This window comes from Phocoena sinus, chromosome 1 (genome assembly GCF_008692025.1).
Source record: "Phocoena sinus isolate mPhoSin1 chromosome 1, mPhoSin1.pri, whole genome shotgun sequence".
Taxonomy (NCBI): domain Eukaryota; kingdom Metazoa; phylum Chordata; class Mammalia; order Artiodactyla; family Phocoenidae; genus Phocoena; species Phocoena sinus.
In genome coordinates, this window is record NC_045763.1 from 37737737 (window position 1) to 37754666 (window position 16930).

Here is a 16930-nt window from a genome sequence, read left to right on the forward strand (position 1 = left end):
AATTAAGCGTATGGCTTTTTTGTAGCCCCACTGCAATCTGTGTGTGGTGACAGATTGGACTCTATAATCTCCGCCTCCTGGTGTCATGCCATTATGTGATTCTGTCCCCCTGACCCTTGGCAGGATCACTGATTTACTCCACACGAATTCAATATGGGAAAAGTGACTAATGTAAATTAAAACATTAAAGAAGAATTAACTGCAACCTAAATATAATGATGTTACATAAGACTAACCCACATCTTGCTCGGAGACTCTCTTGTTTGCTGGCTTTGAAGAATCAAGCTGCCATATGGAGAAGGAAACATAGCAAGGACCAGAAGCCCTCAATTCAGCAGCATGCCAGGAACTGAATGCTGCCAACAACCACGCAGGCTTAACAGCAGATCGTTCCCCACTTGAGTCTCATGTAAAATGGCCACCCCAGCTGACAACTTGATTGCAGCTTTGTAAGACTCTGAAGCAGGGCACCCAGCTAAGTCATACCTGGACTCTTGAACTACAGAAACAGATATAATAATATGTGTTCTTTTAAACCACCGCATTGGTGGTAAACTTGTTATGCAACAATAAATAATATACTATGCTTCCCTTTATGTGGCAATTACCCTTGTAATTACTTAATGTAACTGCTTACCATTAGATTATAATTTCCACAAGGTCAGGATTAACAAGTTTTAATCATCACTGTATCTCAGCACTTTTCACAGTGCCTGGTATTTAGAAAGACCACAATACATTGAAGGAATGAATGGATGGATAGATGGATGAATGAATGCCTACTCTATTCTAGGCACAGTGCTATATCCTGGAGAAATGAAGGTAAATAGGACATGGTCCCTGTTCTCATGGAGCTTAAAGCTAAGTGGGATGACAAGACACTTTAAACAGATGATGTCAAAAGAATATGATAAGGTAACATAGGTTTCTGTGAAGACACAGAATATGGGCATTTAACTCAGACTGCAAGGGTCCAGATATGGGAGAGGAGAAAATCTCCCCAAGAGTAGTAAGACAAACAAGGCTTTGGGGGGGATGATCAAATCCGTACTATGAGTACCACTCTCTCAAGACTGACATCATTACCAATAACGCCTTTAGAATATAATCTGGTTCCAAAATGACAAAGTATTTGATATGGTGGGCTTAAAAACAAGGAGCCATACCTCTTGTTATATGAGAAGACACATTTTAACTGTATTAGTTAACAAGAAAAGCTGATTCCAAAGAAATTCAATTAATCTTCTAAAGGAATGTATGTTTGGGGATTGATTCTCAAGAGATCACCTATGCAATCAAGATTCATATTGATCAGGCAACATGATCTTGTATATAGAAAACTCTAAAAAAAAATCCACACTACAAAAACTATTAGAACTAATAGAAGAGCTCAGCCAGGTTACAGGATACAAGATAAATACATAAAAATCAATTGTATTCTACACTAGCAATAAGCAATCTGAAAATGAAATTAAGAAGACAATTCCCCCGACAACAAAACTGCTAGAGGGACTTCCCTGGTGGTCCAGTGGTTAAGACTCCACACTCCCAATGCCGGGGGCCTGGGTTCGATCCCTGAACAGGGAACTAGATCCCACATGCCGCAACTAAGAGCCCGCATGCTGCAACTAAAAGAGCCTACATGCCACAACTAAAGATCCCACATGTGGCAATGAAGATCCCACGTGCTGCAACTAAGACCTGGCACAGCCAAATAAATAAATAAATATTTTTTAAAAACTGCTAGAAACAAAGTCCTATCCTTAGAACGCAGGGTAGCTAGAGCATTCTCCTTACAGCACATAAAGTTCTCTTCTAGAGGAGACAAAAAGATTGCAGCTCTTCCTGTGTTTTTCCCTATAGTATCCCCTTCTGTCACTTTGGAAGACACCAGCTGGCTTTGGCCTGACATTGGCATTCTTAGTTTGATCTCAGCCACTGCATCCTTCCAACATTTCCACCGTTGAAGTTAAAGAAAGAGTCCTCATTGCATGAGTATAAGAATCCTCCCAAGCAAAACACCACTTTCTTAGTTTTCTTTTTAAAACCCCTTTCATTGTAGTCACTTTTGTTTTAATAAAATATTCCTTTTTTTAAGACCCAGGAAGGAAGGAAGGGAGGGAGGGAGGGAGGGAGAGAGGAAGGAAGAAAGAAAGAGAGAAAGAAAAGAAAAGAAGACAATTCCATTTAAAAAAGCACCAAAACTTAAGAGCTAAAACTACAGAATTCTTAGAGAAAAACATTAGGGAAAATCTTCATGACATTGAATTTGGCAACAATCTCGTGGATATGACATCAAAAGCACAGGCAACAAAAGGAAAACTAAAAATTGAATCTCAACAAAATTAAGAACTTTTCTGCATTAAAGGACACTACATAAAGAACTCCTACGACTCAACAAAAACAACCCAACTTAAAAATGGGCAGGGGGGCTTCCCTGGTGGCACAGTGGTTGAAAGTCCGCCTGCCAATGCGGGGGACACGGGTTTGTGCCCCAGTCCGGGAGGATCCCGCGTGCTGTGGAGCGGCTGGGCCCGTGAGCCATGGCCGCTGGGCCTGCGTGTCCAGAGCCTGTGCTCCGCGATGGGAGAGGCCGCGGCGGTGAGAGGCCCAGAGTCCGCCTGCCGATGCAGGGGACACGGGTTCGTGCCCCGGTCCAGGAAGATCCCACATGCCGCAGAGCGGCTGGGCCCATAAGCCATGGCCACTGAGCCTGGGCGTCCGGAGCCTGTGCTCCACAACGGGAGAGGCCACAACAGTGAGAGGCCCACATACCACAAAAAAAAAAAAAAAAAAAGGGCAGGGGACTTTCTTGGTGGCACAGTGGTTAAGAATCTGCCTGCCAATGCAGGGGACACGGGTTCGAGCCCTGGTCCGGGAAGATCTCACATGCCATGGAGCAACTGAGCCCATGCACCAAAACTACTGAGCCTGCGCTTTAGAGCCCGTGAGACACAACTATGGAGCCCAATGCAAATCAAAACTACAATGAGATATCAACTCACACCAGTCAGAATGGCCATCATCCAAAAGTCTACAAATAACAAATGCTGGAGAGAGCGTGGAGAAAAGGGAACCCTCCTACATTGTGGGTGGGAATGTAAATTGTTACAGCCACTAAGGAAAACAGTATGGGGGTTCCTTAAAAAAACAAAAATAGAGTTGCCATATGATCCTGTAGTCCCACTCCTGAGTATATATAAGGAAAAAACTCTAATTCAAAAAGATACATGCACCCCAATGTTCATAGTAGCACCATTTTACAATAGCCAAGACATAGAAGCAACCTAAATGTCCATCAACAGATGAATGCATAAAGAAGATGTGATATATATATGTACACACACACACACACACACACACACACACAAACAAACACAATGGAATACTATTCAGCCATAAAAAAGAATAAAATTATGCCATTTGCAGCAACATGGATGAACCTAGAGATTATCATACTAAGTGAAGTAAGTCACTTCACTTAGTGGGGGAGGGATAAATTACGAGTCTGGGATTAGCAGATACAAACTACTATATATGAAATAGATAAACAGGGAAGGGATTTCCCTGGTGGCACCGTGATTAAGAATCCACCTGCCATTAAAGGTGACACGGGTTCGAGCCCTGCGCCGGGAAGATACCACATGCCGTGGAGCAACTGGGCCCATGTGCCACAACTACTGGGCCTGCGCTCTAGAGTCCACGAGCCACAACTACTGAGCCCACGTGCCGCAACTGCTGAAGCCCGCACGCTTAGAGCCCGTGCTCCACAACAAAGAGAAGCCACTGCAATGAGAAGCCTGCACACAATGAAGAGTAGCCCCCACTCACCGCAACTACAGAAAGGCTGCACGCAGCAACCAAGACCTCCAATGCAACCAAAAAAAAAAAAAATCTACTGAATGAGAAAATATTTGCAAATGACATGACTGATAAGGGGTTAATATACAACATTTGTAAACAGCTCATACAACTCAACATCAAAAAAACAAATACCCGATTTAAAAATAGAAAGAAAACCTGAATAGACATTTTTCCAAAGAAGACATAATGTGGCTAACGGGCACATGAAAAGATGCTCATCACTAACATCACTAACCATAAGGGAAGTGAAAATTAAAACCACAAAGACATATCACCTCACACTTGTCAGAATGGCTGTCACCAAAAAGATCACAAATAACAAGTGTTGGCAAGGAAATGGAGAAAAGGGAACACTTGCACACTGTTGGAGGGAATGTAAACTGGTACAGCCACTATGGAAAACAGCACGGAGGTTCCTCAAAAAACTAAAAATAGAACTACTATGAGATCCAGCAATTCCACTCCTGGGTATATATCCAAAGAAAAGGATAACACTAGTTCGAAAGAATACATGCACTCCCATGTTCATAGCAGCATTACTTACAATAGCCAAGACACGGAAGCAACTTAAGTGTCCATCAACAGAAAAATGGATAAAGAAGATGTGGTATACATACATATACAATGGATTACTACTCGGCCATAAAAAACAATGAAATTTACCATTTGCAACAACATGGATAAACCTGGAGGATATCACACTTAGTGAAATAAGTCAGACAGAAAAAGACAAATACTATGTGTTATCACTTGTATGTGGAATCTAAAAAAAATAAAACTAGTGAACATAACAAAAAAGAAACAAACACAGATATAGAGAACAAACTAGTGGTTACCAATGGAGAAAGGGAAAGGGAAAGGGGCAATATAGGGGTAGGAGATTAAGAGGTACAACCTACTATGTATAAAAATAAGTTACAAGGGCTTCCCTGGTGGCGCAGTGGTTGAGAGTCCGCCTGCCGATGCAGGGGACACGGGTTCGTGCCCTGGTCCAGGAGGATCCCACATGCCGCGGAGCAGATGGGCCTGTGAGCCATGGCCGCTGAACCTGCGCGTCCGGAGCCTGTGCTCCGCAACGGGAGAGGCCACAACAGTGAGAGGCCCGCATACCACAAAAAAAAAAAAAAAAAAAAAAAAAAAAAAAATAAGTTACAAGGATATATTGTACAGCACAGGGAATACAGTCAATTTTTATAATAACTATACATGGAGTATAATCTATAAAACTTTTGAATCACTATGTTGTATACCTGAAACTAATATAATATTGTAAATCAATTATTATCTAAAAAAAAACTCACGAGATACTACTTCACATGCCCTAGGGTAGTTATAATAATAAAAAATTTTTTAAATAATAAAGAGATAGAATAACAAATGTTGGTGAGTTTTACAGAAACTGGAACCCTTATACATTGCTGGTAGAATGTAAAATGAAACAGCCACAGTGGAGAATAGTCTGGTAGTACCTCAAAAAGTAAAATGGAATTACTATATGACCCAGTAATCCCACTTCTAGGTATATACTCAAAATAATTGAAAACAAGTACTCAAACAAATACTTGTACACAAATATTCATAGCTGCACTATTCACAATAACCAAAAGATGGGAACAATCCAAATGTCTATCAACAAATGACTATATAAACAAAATGTGGTATTACCTATACATTGTAATATTACTGGGTCATAAAAAGGAATGAAATAGTGATATGTGCTATAACATGGATCAATGTTAAAAACATTATGCTAAGTAAAAGAAGTCAGTCATAAGGGTCACATATTGTATGATTCCATTTATATGAAATGTCCAGAAGAAAAGTCTATAGAGACATGAAGTAGAATACTACTGGTTGCCTGGAGATTGGGGAAGGGAGGAATGGGCAGTGACTATTAATAAGTACAGGATTTCTGTTTAGGATGATAAAAACATTTTTAAATTAGACAGTGGTGAGGGATGTACAACCTTGTAAATATACTAAAAACCACTGAATTATGTATTTAATTTAAAAAGGAGAATTTTACGGTATATGAAATATCTCTCAGTAAAGCTCTTATTAAAAAGAAAAGAAATCACATTGATACTTTGTTCTAGAATGGGATTCCAGGTTTTATAGGTTTCACAATACATACTAAAATAATTCTGTGTTTTAGTATCTCATGGGGTACTTTAGTTATATCAAGAGACTGGAAAAGTCATCTTCCTAGAAATTCTCCTTCCAATTATATTCCCAAACAAAACAAGGATTAGTATAAAAAGAAATTAAGGGCTTCCCTGGTGGCACAGTGGTTGAGAATCCGCCTGCCAATGCAGGGAACACGGGTTCGAGCCCTGGTCCGGGAAGATCCCAACATGCCGCGGAGCAACAAAGCCCATGCGCCACAGCTACTGAGTCTGTGCTCTAGAGCCCGCGAGCCACAACTACTGAAGCCCGTGTGCCACAACTACTGAAGCCCGCACACCTAGAGCCCGTGCTCCACAAGAGAAGCCAGCAAAATGAGAGCCCGCACACTGCAACAAAGAGGAGCCCCCGCTCGCCGCAACCAAAAAGAAAGCCCGCGCGTAGAAGCAAAGACCCAACACAGCCAAAAAAATAAAGAAATTAATTAATTTTTTTAAAAAAGAAATTAAGAGCCTTCTACTGTATCCTACCAGAAGCACTCTTAATTTAAAACACTGAACAGGTTGTCAGCCAGTGCTACAGTAAAGCTGAATAGATTTTCCACTTACCAGAAGGTAAGAGATTAGGGCCATTGTGCCATTTGGTTTTACATTCTTTTCCCTTACTTTATAAACACTCATGTCACCTCTTCTTACACATACCTCAGTTCTTCCCTAAATAGGTTTCACTAACATCCAAAATATTCTAAGTCATTTTCCTAGAAACAATGAAACTACCCTAATCTGTTTTATAGTTTTTAAAAACGTGAAAAAGATTAACAATCAAAGGAAACTCTTTGAAGCTCACAAATGATTTTAAATGTAAATCCAAACTGTTTTGTTTCTAAAAGTATATTTTTCCTAAATTCAGTAACAGATGTTATACTTTCATCTTTTTAGTGCTTTTAGGCTAGGGATTTATAACCTCAGCACTATTAACATTTTGGGCCAGACAATTCTTTGTTGTGGAGGGCTATCCTGTGCATTGTAGAATGTTAATAGCATCACTGGCCTCTACCCACTAGATGCCAGTAGCACCCCCTGCCCAGTTGTAACAACCAAAAATATCTCCAGACATTGCAAAATATCTCTTAGGAGGGCAAAACTGACCCCAGTTGAGAACCACTGCCCTAGTTCATCAGTCTTAATTATTTCCTAAGAGAGCAAACTAGCTAAATTCATCATGAACCTTAAAAATAAACACACTGGGGCTTCCCTGGTGGCGCAGTGGGTAAGAATCTACCTACCAATGCAGGGGACACAGGTTCGATCCCTGGTCCAGGAAGATCCCACATGCTGCATAGCAACTAAGCCCGTGCACCACAACTACTAAACCTGTGCGCTAGAGCCCGCGTGCCACAACTGCTGAAGCCCACGCACCTGGAGCCACTTCTCCGCAATGGCAGAGGCCACTGCAGTGAGAGGCCCGTGCACCGCGGCGAGGAGTGGCCCCGCTCGCTGCAGCTTGAGAGGGCCCACGCACAGCAGCAAAGACCCAACGCAGACAAAAATAAATACATAAAATAATTAAAGAAAAAAAAAAGAAGTTAGCAACTCATTAAAGAATAATACACCAAGAATGCAAAGATAACTCACTATTAGGCAACCTACTAATATAATTCACTTTACTAAGAGAGCAAAAGAGAAAAATACATGTATCACCATATGTATCAGAGTTCTTCAGAGAAACAGAACAAAAAAGATATATACAGAGACAAAGAGATTTATTATAAGGAATTGGCTCACACAGTTATAGACTGAGAAGTCTCAAGAGCTCCAGTCAGTAAGCTGGAGACCCAGGAAAGCCACTGGTAATTTCAGTCTGAGTCTGAAGGCCCGAGAACCAGGAGAGCCGATGGTATAGGTTCCCGTCCAAAAGCTGGCAGGCTCAAGGCCCAAGAAGAGCCAATATTTCAGTTCCAATCCAAAGGAAGGCAGGAAAATACAGATATCCCAGCTAAAGTAGTCAGGGAGGAGTTCCCTCTAATGATAGGAAGGTCAGCCTTTCTGTTCTACATGGGCCTTCAAATGATTGGATGAGGGTAACTCACATTAGGGAGGGCAATCTGCTTTACTCAGGCTACTGATCAAATGATAATCTTATCCAAAACTTTCTCTCACAGACACACCCAGAATAAAATTTGACCATATATCTAGGCACCCCCTGACCCAGTCAAGTTGACACATAAAATTAACAATCATACTACAGGCTTTGAAAAGACATACGGTAAAAATTCCACATCCATACTGCATAAAAATAATTATTCACAAAACAGGAGATTTTTTGTTAAGATTTTGAAGATCCAATAGAAAAAGAGATATCTACTTCAGCCCCAAAACCATATCATGTTTAATTAGGAAACACTACAAGTATTCCCATTAAAGTCAGGAACAACACAAAGATGTCAAATATCACTATTATTTAATATTTTAGCAAGTATTTATCAATGCAATTTATTGAGAAAAAGATAAGTGAGATATAAAAATGGGAAATAAATTTATCATCATTCACAGATATGACTGTATGTCTGGAAAATCAAAGTGAATCAACTGAAAATCTACTGCAAACATTAAAAAACTCAGCATACTAGATGCACCAAAAATTAATATGTAAAAATTAATAGTCCTCATATGCAAACAACAAACATTAGATATAATGGAAGTTGGGCTTCCCTGGTGGCGCAGTGGTTGAGAGTCCGCCTGCCGATGCAGGGGACATAGGTTTGTACCCCAGTCCGGGAAGATCCCACATGCAGTGGAGCGGCTAGGCCCGTGAGCCATGGCCACTGAGCCTGCGTGTCCGGAGCCTGCGCTCTGCAATGCGAGAGGCCACAACAGTGAGAGGCCCGCGTACTGCAAAAAAAAAAAAAAAAAAAAGGAAGAAATGCCAAGAAAATTCTGAAAAGGAATAATAATGATGGAGAACTAGACTAACCAGATATTAAAATAAAGCTGCAATGCTGGTATATGAATAGACAGTTCAATGCAATAGAATAAAGTCTAGAAAGAGACCAAAATTCTTAGGAAAATTCAGTATAGAATAAAGGTGACATTTCCAATCAGTGAGAAAAATATTAAAGATTGATATAAACTAAATGTTGCTGGTAGAACTGACTACACATCTTAAAAAATAAATTCCAGATGGATCAAATATTTAAACATAAGTAGTAATACCATAAAAGTGATTAGAAAAAAATTGTTATTTATAACAAAGGAGTGCAGACAGCCTTTCTAAATAATAAAAGAAACAGAAGTCAAGACAGTAAAAAACAAAATGAACTATTTCTACATTGCAAAATTGTTAAAAACTAGCTTAAAAAGCACTACAATCTTGGAAAATATCTATAATTCATAGCACAGATATAAAGAGTCCCACAAATCAGTAAGATACAAGAAAAATAACCTTGTAGAAAAATGGGTACTATGTGCCAAGTAGAATTCTAGACACTGAAGATACAGCAGTGCACAGAGATAAAAAGAGATAAAAAAAAAATCCCTGGGACTTCACTGGTGGCACAGTGATTAAGAATCCGCCTGACAATGCAGGGGACACAGGTTCGATCCCTGGTCCAGGAAGATCCCACATGCCATGGAGCAACTAAGCCCGTGTACCACAACTACTGAGCCTGTGCTCTAGAGCCCGTGAGCCACAACTACTGAGCCCATGTGCCACGACTACTGAGGCCTGTGTGCCTAGTGCCCATGCTCCACAAGAGAAGCCACTGCAATGAGAAGCCCACGCACCACAACGAAGAGTAGGCCCCACTCGCCGCAACTAGAGAAAGCCCATGTGAAGTAATGAAGACCAACTGCAGCCAAAAAAAAAAGAAAAAAGAAACGATAGTCTTTAAAAAAAATACATAAATAAATGAAAAATAAAAAGGGTAACAACCAGACTAAGAATTAACTTATCAGCAAAAATAGAGGTGAACTACAAAAAGAAGAAGAAAAAGGGGAAGAGTAATTTCAAAGTGCTGAGGAAAATAACTACTGTCCTAAATTCTATACTCATTAAATTACCATTTAAGAGTTTACTCAGTATAAAGACAGAAGTAATCACAATAAATGTAAACAGATTACAATCTCTCTCTTTATGGGCAAATTTAATTTTGGATCAAAAAAACTAAATATAAAACTGTTTCACAGGACACACATTAAAAATGTACTATCACAGACAGAATAAAAATAGAGATGGAAAAAGACATACTGGGAAAATAATAACCGAAACAACAGACAAATGCATACAGTGAGTCAGAAGGTACACAATATTGATATCAGATAAAGTAGAAATCAAAGCTAAATGCATAAGGTGGGATAAAAATTAAAAACTAGCATTTATAAAATATACAATCTATCTACAGCATACAATCCAATAATAATCATGAATTTCTATTAATATCTACTTCACAAAATGGCCTGTAAACAAATAACACGCTGAGAAACACAAGGAGAAATCTATAGACACATTAGGAACTATTAATAGAACTTTTTCAAAGAAATAGATTAGACTAAAATAAAGAAGGCCATATAACATCTGAATAACACAGTACAAAAGCTTAATCTAACAGAGATATATAGAACTTTATGCAAACAAATAGAAATTCATATTTGTTTCAAACACATTTGCAGCATTCAAAAAAATCTGATCATGCATTACACCAAAACAAAATCTAAATTATACTCCAAAGGCAGACTTCATATAAGCCATTTTCTCTGATCATGACGCACTAAAATTAGAAATTAAATATCAAACAACTACAAAAGAAAACTTACTGTGTGGAAATTTTAAAATCTCATATTATATAATTCTTAGATTAAAAAGGAAATCAGGGTGGGAGGGAGACACTAGAGTGAGGAGATATGGGGATATATGTATATGTATAGCTGATTCACTTTGTTATAAAGCAGAAAGTAACATACCATTGTAAAGCAATTATACTCCAATAAAGATGTTTTAAAAAAAAAAAGGAAATCAAACCAAATTACACTAGAAATGATGAGAGCATATAGGGACTTCCCTGGTGGTCCAGTGGTTAAGAATCCACCTTCCGGGGCTTCCCTGGTGGCACAGTGGTTGAGAATCTGCCTGCCAATGCAGGGGACATGGGTTCGAGCCCTGGTCTGGGAAGATCCCACATGCCGTGGAGCAACTAGGCCCGTGAGCCACAACTACTGAGCCTGCGCGTCTGGAGCCTGAGCACCACAACTAGAGAGAAGCCTGTGTGCTGCAACGAAAGATTCCACATGCCGCAACGAAAGATTCCACATGCCGCAACGAAGATCCCACATGCCACAACTAAGACTGGAGGCAGCCAAATTAATTTTTTTAAAACCTCCTGAAATTAATAAGCAATTATAGTAAGGTTGCAAGATACAAGGTTAGTACAAAAAAGCCCAATTACATTCCTATATACAGGCAATGAATAAGTAGAACTTAAAATTACAAATTACTATTTACATCAGCAACCCCCAAAATAAAATATTTGGGTGTAAATCTAACAAAATATGTACAAGATCTGTATGAAGAAAACCACAAAACTCTGATGAAAGATAACAAAGAAGAACTACATACATGGAGAGGTATTCCATGTTCATGGATAAGACTCAATATTGTCAAAAAGTCAGTTTTTCCCAATTTAATCTATAGACTCAATGCAATCCCAAAATCCCAGCAAGTTATCTTGTATATATCAACAAACTGATTCTAAAGTGTATATAGAGAGGCAAAAAACCCGGAATAGCCAACTCAGTGTTAAAGAAGAACAAATACTTGACCTCAAAACATATTATAAAGCTACAGTAATCAAGACTTTGTTGTATTGATGAAAGAATAAACAAACAGATGAATGGAATAGAATACAGAGCCCAGAAATCCACATAAATACAGTCAATTGATCTTTGACAAAGAAGCAAAGGCAATAAAACAGAGCAAAAATAGTCTTTTCAGGAAATGGGGCTGGAAGAACTAGAGATTCACGTGCAAAAAAATGAATCTAGACATCGACTTTACACCTTCATAAAAATTAACTCAAAATGGATCACAGACCTAAACATAAAATGCAAAACTGTAAAACTCCTAGAAGATAACACAGAAGAAAACCTAGATGACCTTGGGTATGGCAATGATTTTTTTTTATAAATTTATTTATTTTATTTTTTATTTATTTTATTTTTGGCTGCGTTGGGTCTTTGTTGTGTGCGTGGGCTTTTCTCTGGTTGCAGCGAGCGGGGGCTCCTCTTCGTTGTGGTGCACAGGCTTCTCATTGCAGTGGCTTCTCTTGTTGCAGAGCACGGGCTCTAGGTGTGTGGGCTTCAGTAGTTGTGGCACATGGGCTCAGTAGTTGTGGCTCACAGGCTCAGCAGTTGTGGCACACGAGCTTAGTTGCTCTGTGGCATGTGGGATCTTCCCAGACCAGGGATCAAACCCGTGTCCCCTGAATTGGCAGGCGGATTCTTAACCACTATGCCACCAGGGAAGTCCCTAAATAAATATGTTTTTAAATAAAATAAAATAAAAGCATTATCAACACTGGCACATATGATCAACTGATTTTCAACAGGGTGCCAAGACCATTCAATGGGGAAAGAACAGTTTTTTTCAACAAATGGTGCTGGGAAAACTCAGCACCATTGAATGAATGAAGTTAGACCTTTCCTTTCACTACATACAAAAATTAAATGGATCTAAGACATAAATGTAAGAGCTAAAACTATAAAACTCTTAGAAGAAATCATTGGGGAAAATCATGATAGTGGATTTGGAAGTTATTTTGGGGCATGACACCAAAAGCACAGGCAACAAAAGAAAAACTAGGTAAACTAGACATAATCAGAATTAAAAACTTGTGTGCATCAAAGGACACTATAAGAGAGTAAAAAGACAACCCACAGAATAAGCAAAAATATTTTCAAATCATATATCTGATAAAGGATATGACCCTTACATACAAATAAAATCGAACTCAAAACTGGACAAAAAAGGCTTCCCTGGTGGCGCAGTGGTTGGGAGTCCGCCTGCCGATGCGGGGGGCGCGGGTTCGTGCCCTGGTCTGGGAGGATCCCGCGTGCCGCGGAGCGGCTGGGCCCGTGGGCCGTGGCTGCTGGGCCTGCACGTCCAGAGCCTGTGCTCCGCAACGGGAGAGGTCGCAGCGGTGGGAGGCCCGCGTACCACAAAAAAAAAAAGACAAAAGACTTGAATAGATATTTTTCCAAAGAAGATACACAAAAGGCCAATGCAAAGATGCTCAACATCACTAGTCATTAGAGAAATGCAAATCAAAGCCACATGAGATATCACTCCATACCCACCAGAATTGCTAATATCAGAAAGGAAGAAAGGAAGAAAGGAAGAAAGGAAGAAAGAAAGGAAGAAGAAAGAAAGAAAGAAAGAAAGAAAGAAAGAAAGAAAGAAAGAAAGGAAGGAAGGAAGAAAGGAAGAAAGGAAGAAAGAAAAAGAAAGAAAGAGAACAAGTGTTAGTAAGAATATGGAGAAATGAGAACTGTTGTACGTTGCTGGTGGGAATGTAAAATGGTACAACTCTACATAAAATAGTATGGTGGTTCCTTAAAAAGTAAAACAGACTAAGTGAAATAAGGTAATCACAAAAAGACAAAAACTACATGATTTCATTTATATAGGGTATCTAGAGTAGTCAAACTCATAGAAACAGAAAGTAGAATGGTTGTTGCCAGGAGCTGCGGGGAGAGGGAAGGGAAGAATTATTTAGTAGGTACAGAGTTTCAGTTTTGCAAGATGAAAAAGTTCTGAAGATTGGTTGCACAGCATTGTGAATATACTTAAAACTGTACACTTAAAAATGGTTAAGATAGTGAATTTTATGTTATGTGTATTTTACCACAATTTCTTTAAAAAGCTAAACACAGAATTACTATATGACCCATCAGTTTCACTTATAGGTAAATACCCAAAAGAACTGAAAGCAGGGACTCAGTTACTTGTACATCAGTGTTCATAGCAGCATCATTTACAATAATCAAAAGGAGGAAACAACACAAATGTCCATCAGCAGGTGAACAGATAAAAAAAAATGTGGTATACACATAAAATGGGATATTATTCAGATATAAAATGAAATGAAATTCTTTTTTTTTTTGCCCTGCCGTGTGGCTTGCAGGATCTTAACTCCCGGACCAGGGATCAAATCAGAGCCCCAGCAGTGACAGCACCAAGTCCTAATCAGTGGATCGCCAGAGAATTCCAAAGAAACGAAATTCTGATATATGCTTCAACATGGATGAATCTTGAGGACATTATGCTAAGTGAAATAATCCAGGCATAAAAGGACAAATATTGTATAATTCCATTAATATGAAATACCTAGAATAGACATATTCAGAGAGACAGAAGGTAGAACAGACATTAACAGGGCTAAGGGTAGTGGAGGGAGTTATTTTTTAATGGGTACAAAGTTTCCATTTGGGATGATGAAGAATTCTGGGGGAGTGGAAGAGGCTCCTATATTATTTTAATTTTTGATCAGCATGTAGTATTTTTATAATTAAAATAAATAAAATATCTTACAAGTTAATAGATAGCTCAAGAGGACAGTTTGTAACACTGCTCAAGATCCATAGCACCCTGACAAGGCAAAGCCTATGTCTTAATTAAACACAACTGTCAACTCTGCAGTGAAACTGACCATCAACAAGACAATATAAGAAAAACTGATGCATCACTCACCTTGAACACTTCAGAGAAGAAGCCAGACCCTATTTTTTCACAGGTGAAGTCATCTAAACGCGTCAGTCTGGAAAAGGCACTTATAAGAGCTCGATATGAAGAGGGCCAAACTCTTCCCACCTGGGTCATGTTCCCGTCCCCTCCACCACCTCCTTCAAAATCTTCAAGACGCTCCACACGTGGAGGAAATCCTGCAATTGAATTCCGTTTGCTCCGATCCATAGTCTCAATAATCACTTTTTTTCTTCTTTTAGGAATGAATTCCACACATAGTAAATTTCTGTTGAGTTTTACTTCTCTTCTGGCTTGTCACTAAATAAGAGATTAAAATGATATTTCATTAAAACCATTAATGACTAATAAATACAGGCATACAGAACACTATCAATGTAAAAATATTTCCTCTTTCATATTCTAGCTCCTGATTTTCAGATCTAAAAAACATTTTATGCTTTTACCTTCAAAAAGCGGTGATATATCTATTATTCGTTGAGTACCTATTATCTAGGAAACATACTATAAGAGTTATGCATATGTCATGTCATTTGATTCTCAAATAACCCATGATAAAAGATTATGTTCATTTCACAGAGAGGTCAAGCAATCATACAGTCACCAAATGGCACAGATAAAGTTAACATGCCAGATTGTCTGATTCAAAAGCCTGTGCTCCTGCCAATGCCGTTCACAGCCTCATATAATTTTCTCTTCATTTGAAAAATCATTAAGTCCAAATATATAAAACAAGGATGACAAATATTTTATACTATAAAATTGTATAATTTTAAAAGAAGAAAACTATATCCAAAAGCAATTTAAAATTCCACTCTTGATTAAACAACCCTGTCCAGCAGAAGTGACTACAGAAGGCTCCATCCCATCTGGCACCTAACAATAAAAACAAAAACCCACTTTTTCTTTTAGCCTGTCTCTCCCAACATCTACTTTTTCCACAAGAATCAATTATATTTAGGCCTTTAATCCATTCTTTAAAAAGATTTATTTATTATTTATTTATTTTTGGTTGTGTCAGGTCTTAGTTGTGGCACGCGGGATCTTCGTTGAGGCATGTGGGATCTTTCATTGCAGCGCGCAGGCTTCTCTCTAGTTGTGGCACGTGGGTTTTCTCTTCTTTAGTTGAGGCGCGAGCTCAGTAGTTGTGGCACGCGGGGCTTAGTTGTCCCGCAGCATGTGGGATTCTAGTTCCCTGACCAGGGATGGAACCTGCGCCCCCTGCATTGTAAGGTGGATTCTTTACCACTGGACCACCAGGGAAGTCCCTTTAATCCATTTTAAGTTTATTTTTGTGTACGGTGTTAAAAAGATGTTCTAATTTAATTTTTTTTTTTTTTTACATGTAGTTGTCCAGTTTTCCCAGCATCTATAAAACTCTCAGAGGAGACTTCCCTGGTGCTCCAGCGGGTAAGACTCCCACTCCCAATGCAGGGGGCCCAGGTTCAATCCCTGGTCAGGGAACTAGATGCCGTGTGCATGCTGCAACTAAGAAGTCTGCATGCTGCAACTAAAGTTCCCACATGCCCCAACTAAGACCTAACACAACCTAAACAAACAAATAAATAAATATTTTTTTAAAAACTGGTAGAGGAAAATACAGGCAGAACACTCTTTCACATAAATTGCAATATCTTTTTCGATCTGTCTCCTAGAATAATGGAAATAAAAACAAAAATAAACAACTGGGACCTAATTAAACTCAAAAGCTTTTGCATAGCAAAGGACGCCATAAACAAAACAAAAAGACAACCCATAAAATGGGAGAAAATATTTGCAAATGATGCAACTGATCTCCAAAATTTACAAACATATCATGCAGTTCAATATCAAAAAACCAAACAACCCAATCAAAAAATGGGCAGAAGACCTAAATAGACATTTCTCCAAAGAAGACACACAGATGGCCAATAGGCACATGAAAAGACGCTCAACATGGCTAATTATTTGAGAAATGCAAATCAAAACTACAATACGGTATCACCTCACACCAGTCAGAATGGCCATCATCAAAAAACCTACAAACAATAAATGCTGGAGAGGGTGTGGAGAATAGGGAACCCCCCTACACTGTTGGTGGGAATGTAAATTGGTACACCCACTATGGAGAACAGTATGGAGATTCCTTAAAATACTAAAAATAGAGCTACCATATGATCCAGCAATCCCGCTCCTGGGCATATATCCAGAG

At 39.0% G+C, this 16930-nt stretch overlaps 1 protein-coding gene across 3 annotated transcripts in view; it reads right to left on the reverse strand.

Annotated features, from left to right (window-relative positions):
• Positions 1 to 16930, reverse strand: part of TESK2 (testis associated actin remodelling kinase 2) — a 135602-nt gene that overhangs the window by 86674 nt on the left and 31998 nt on the right. For all 3 annotated transcript variants that reach the window (XM_032607394.1, XM_032607405.1, XM_032607412.1), the window contains one exon: positions 14728 to 15039. In XM_032607394.1, the coding sequence (XP_032463285.1) occupies positions 14728 to 14949 (222 nt within the window). In that variant the 5' untranslated portion in view covers positions 14950 to 15039. The remainder of the gene's footprint in view (positions 1 to 14727; positions 15040 to 16930) is intronic.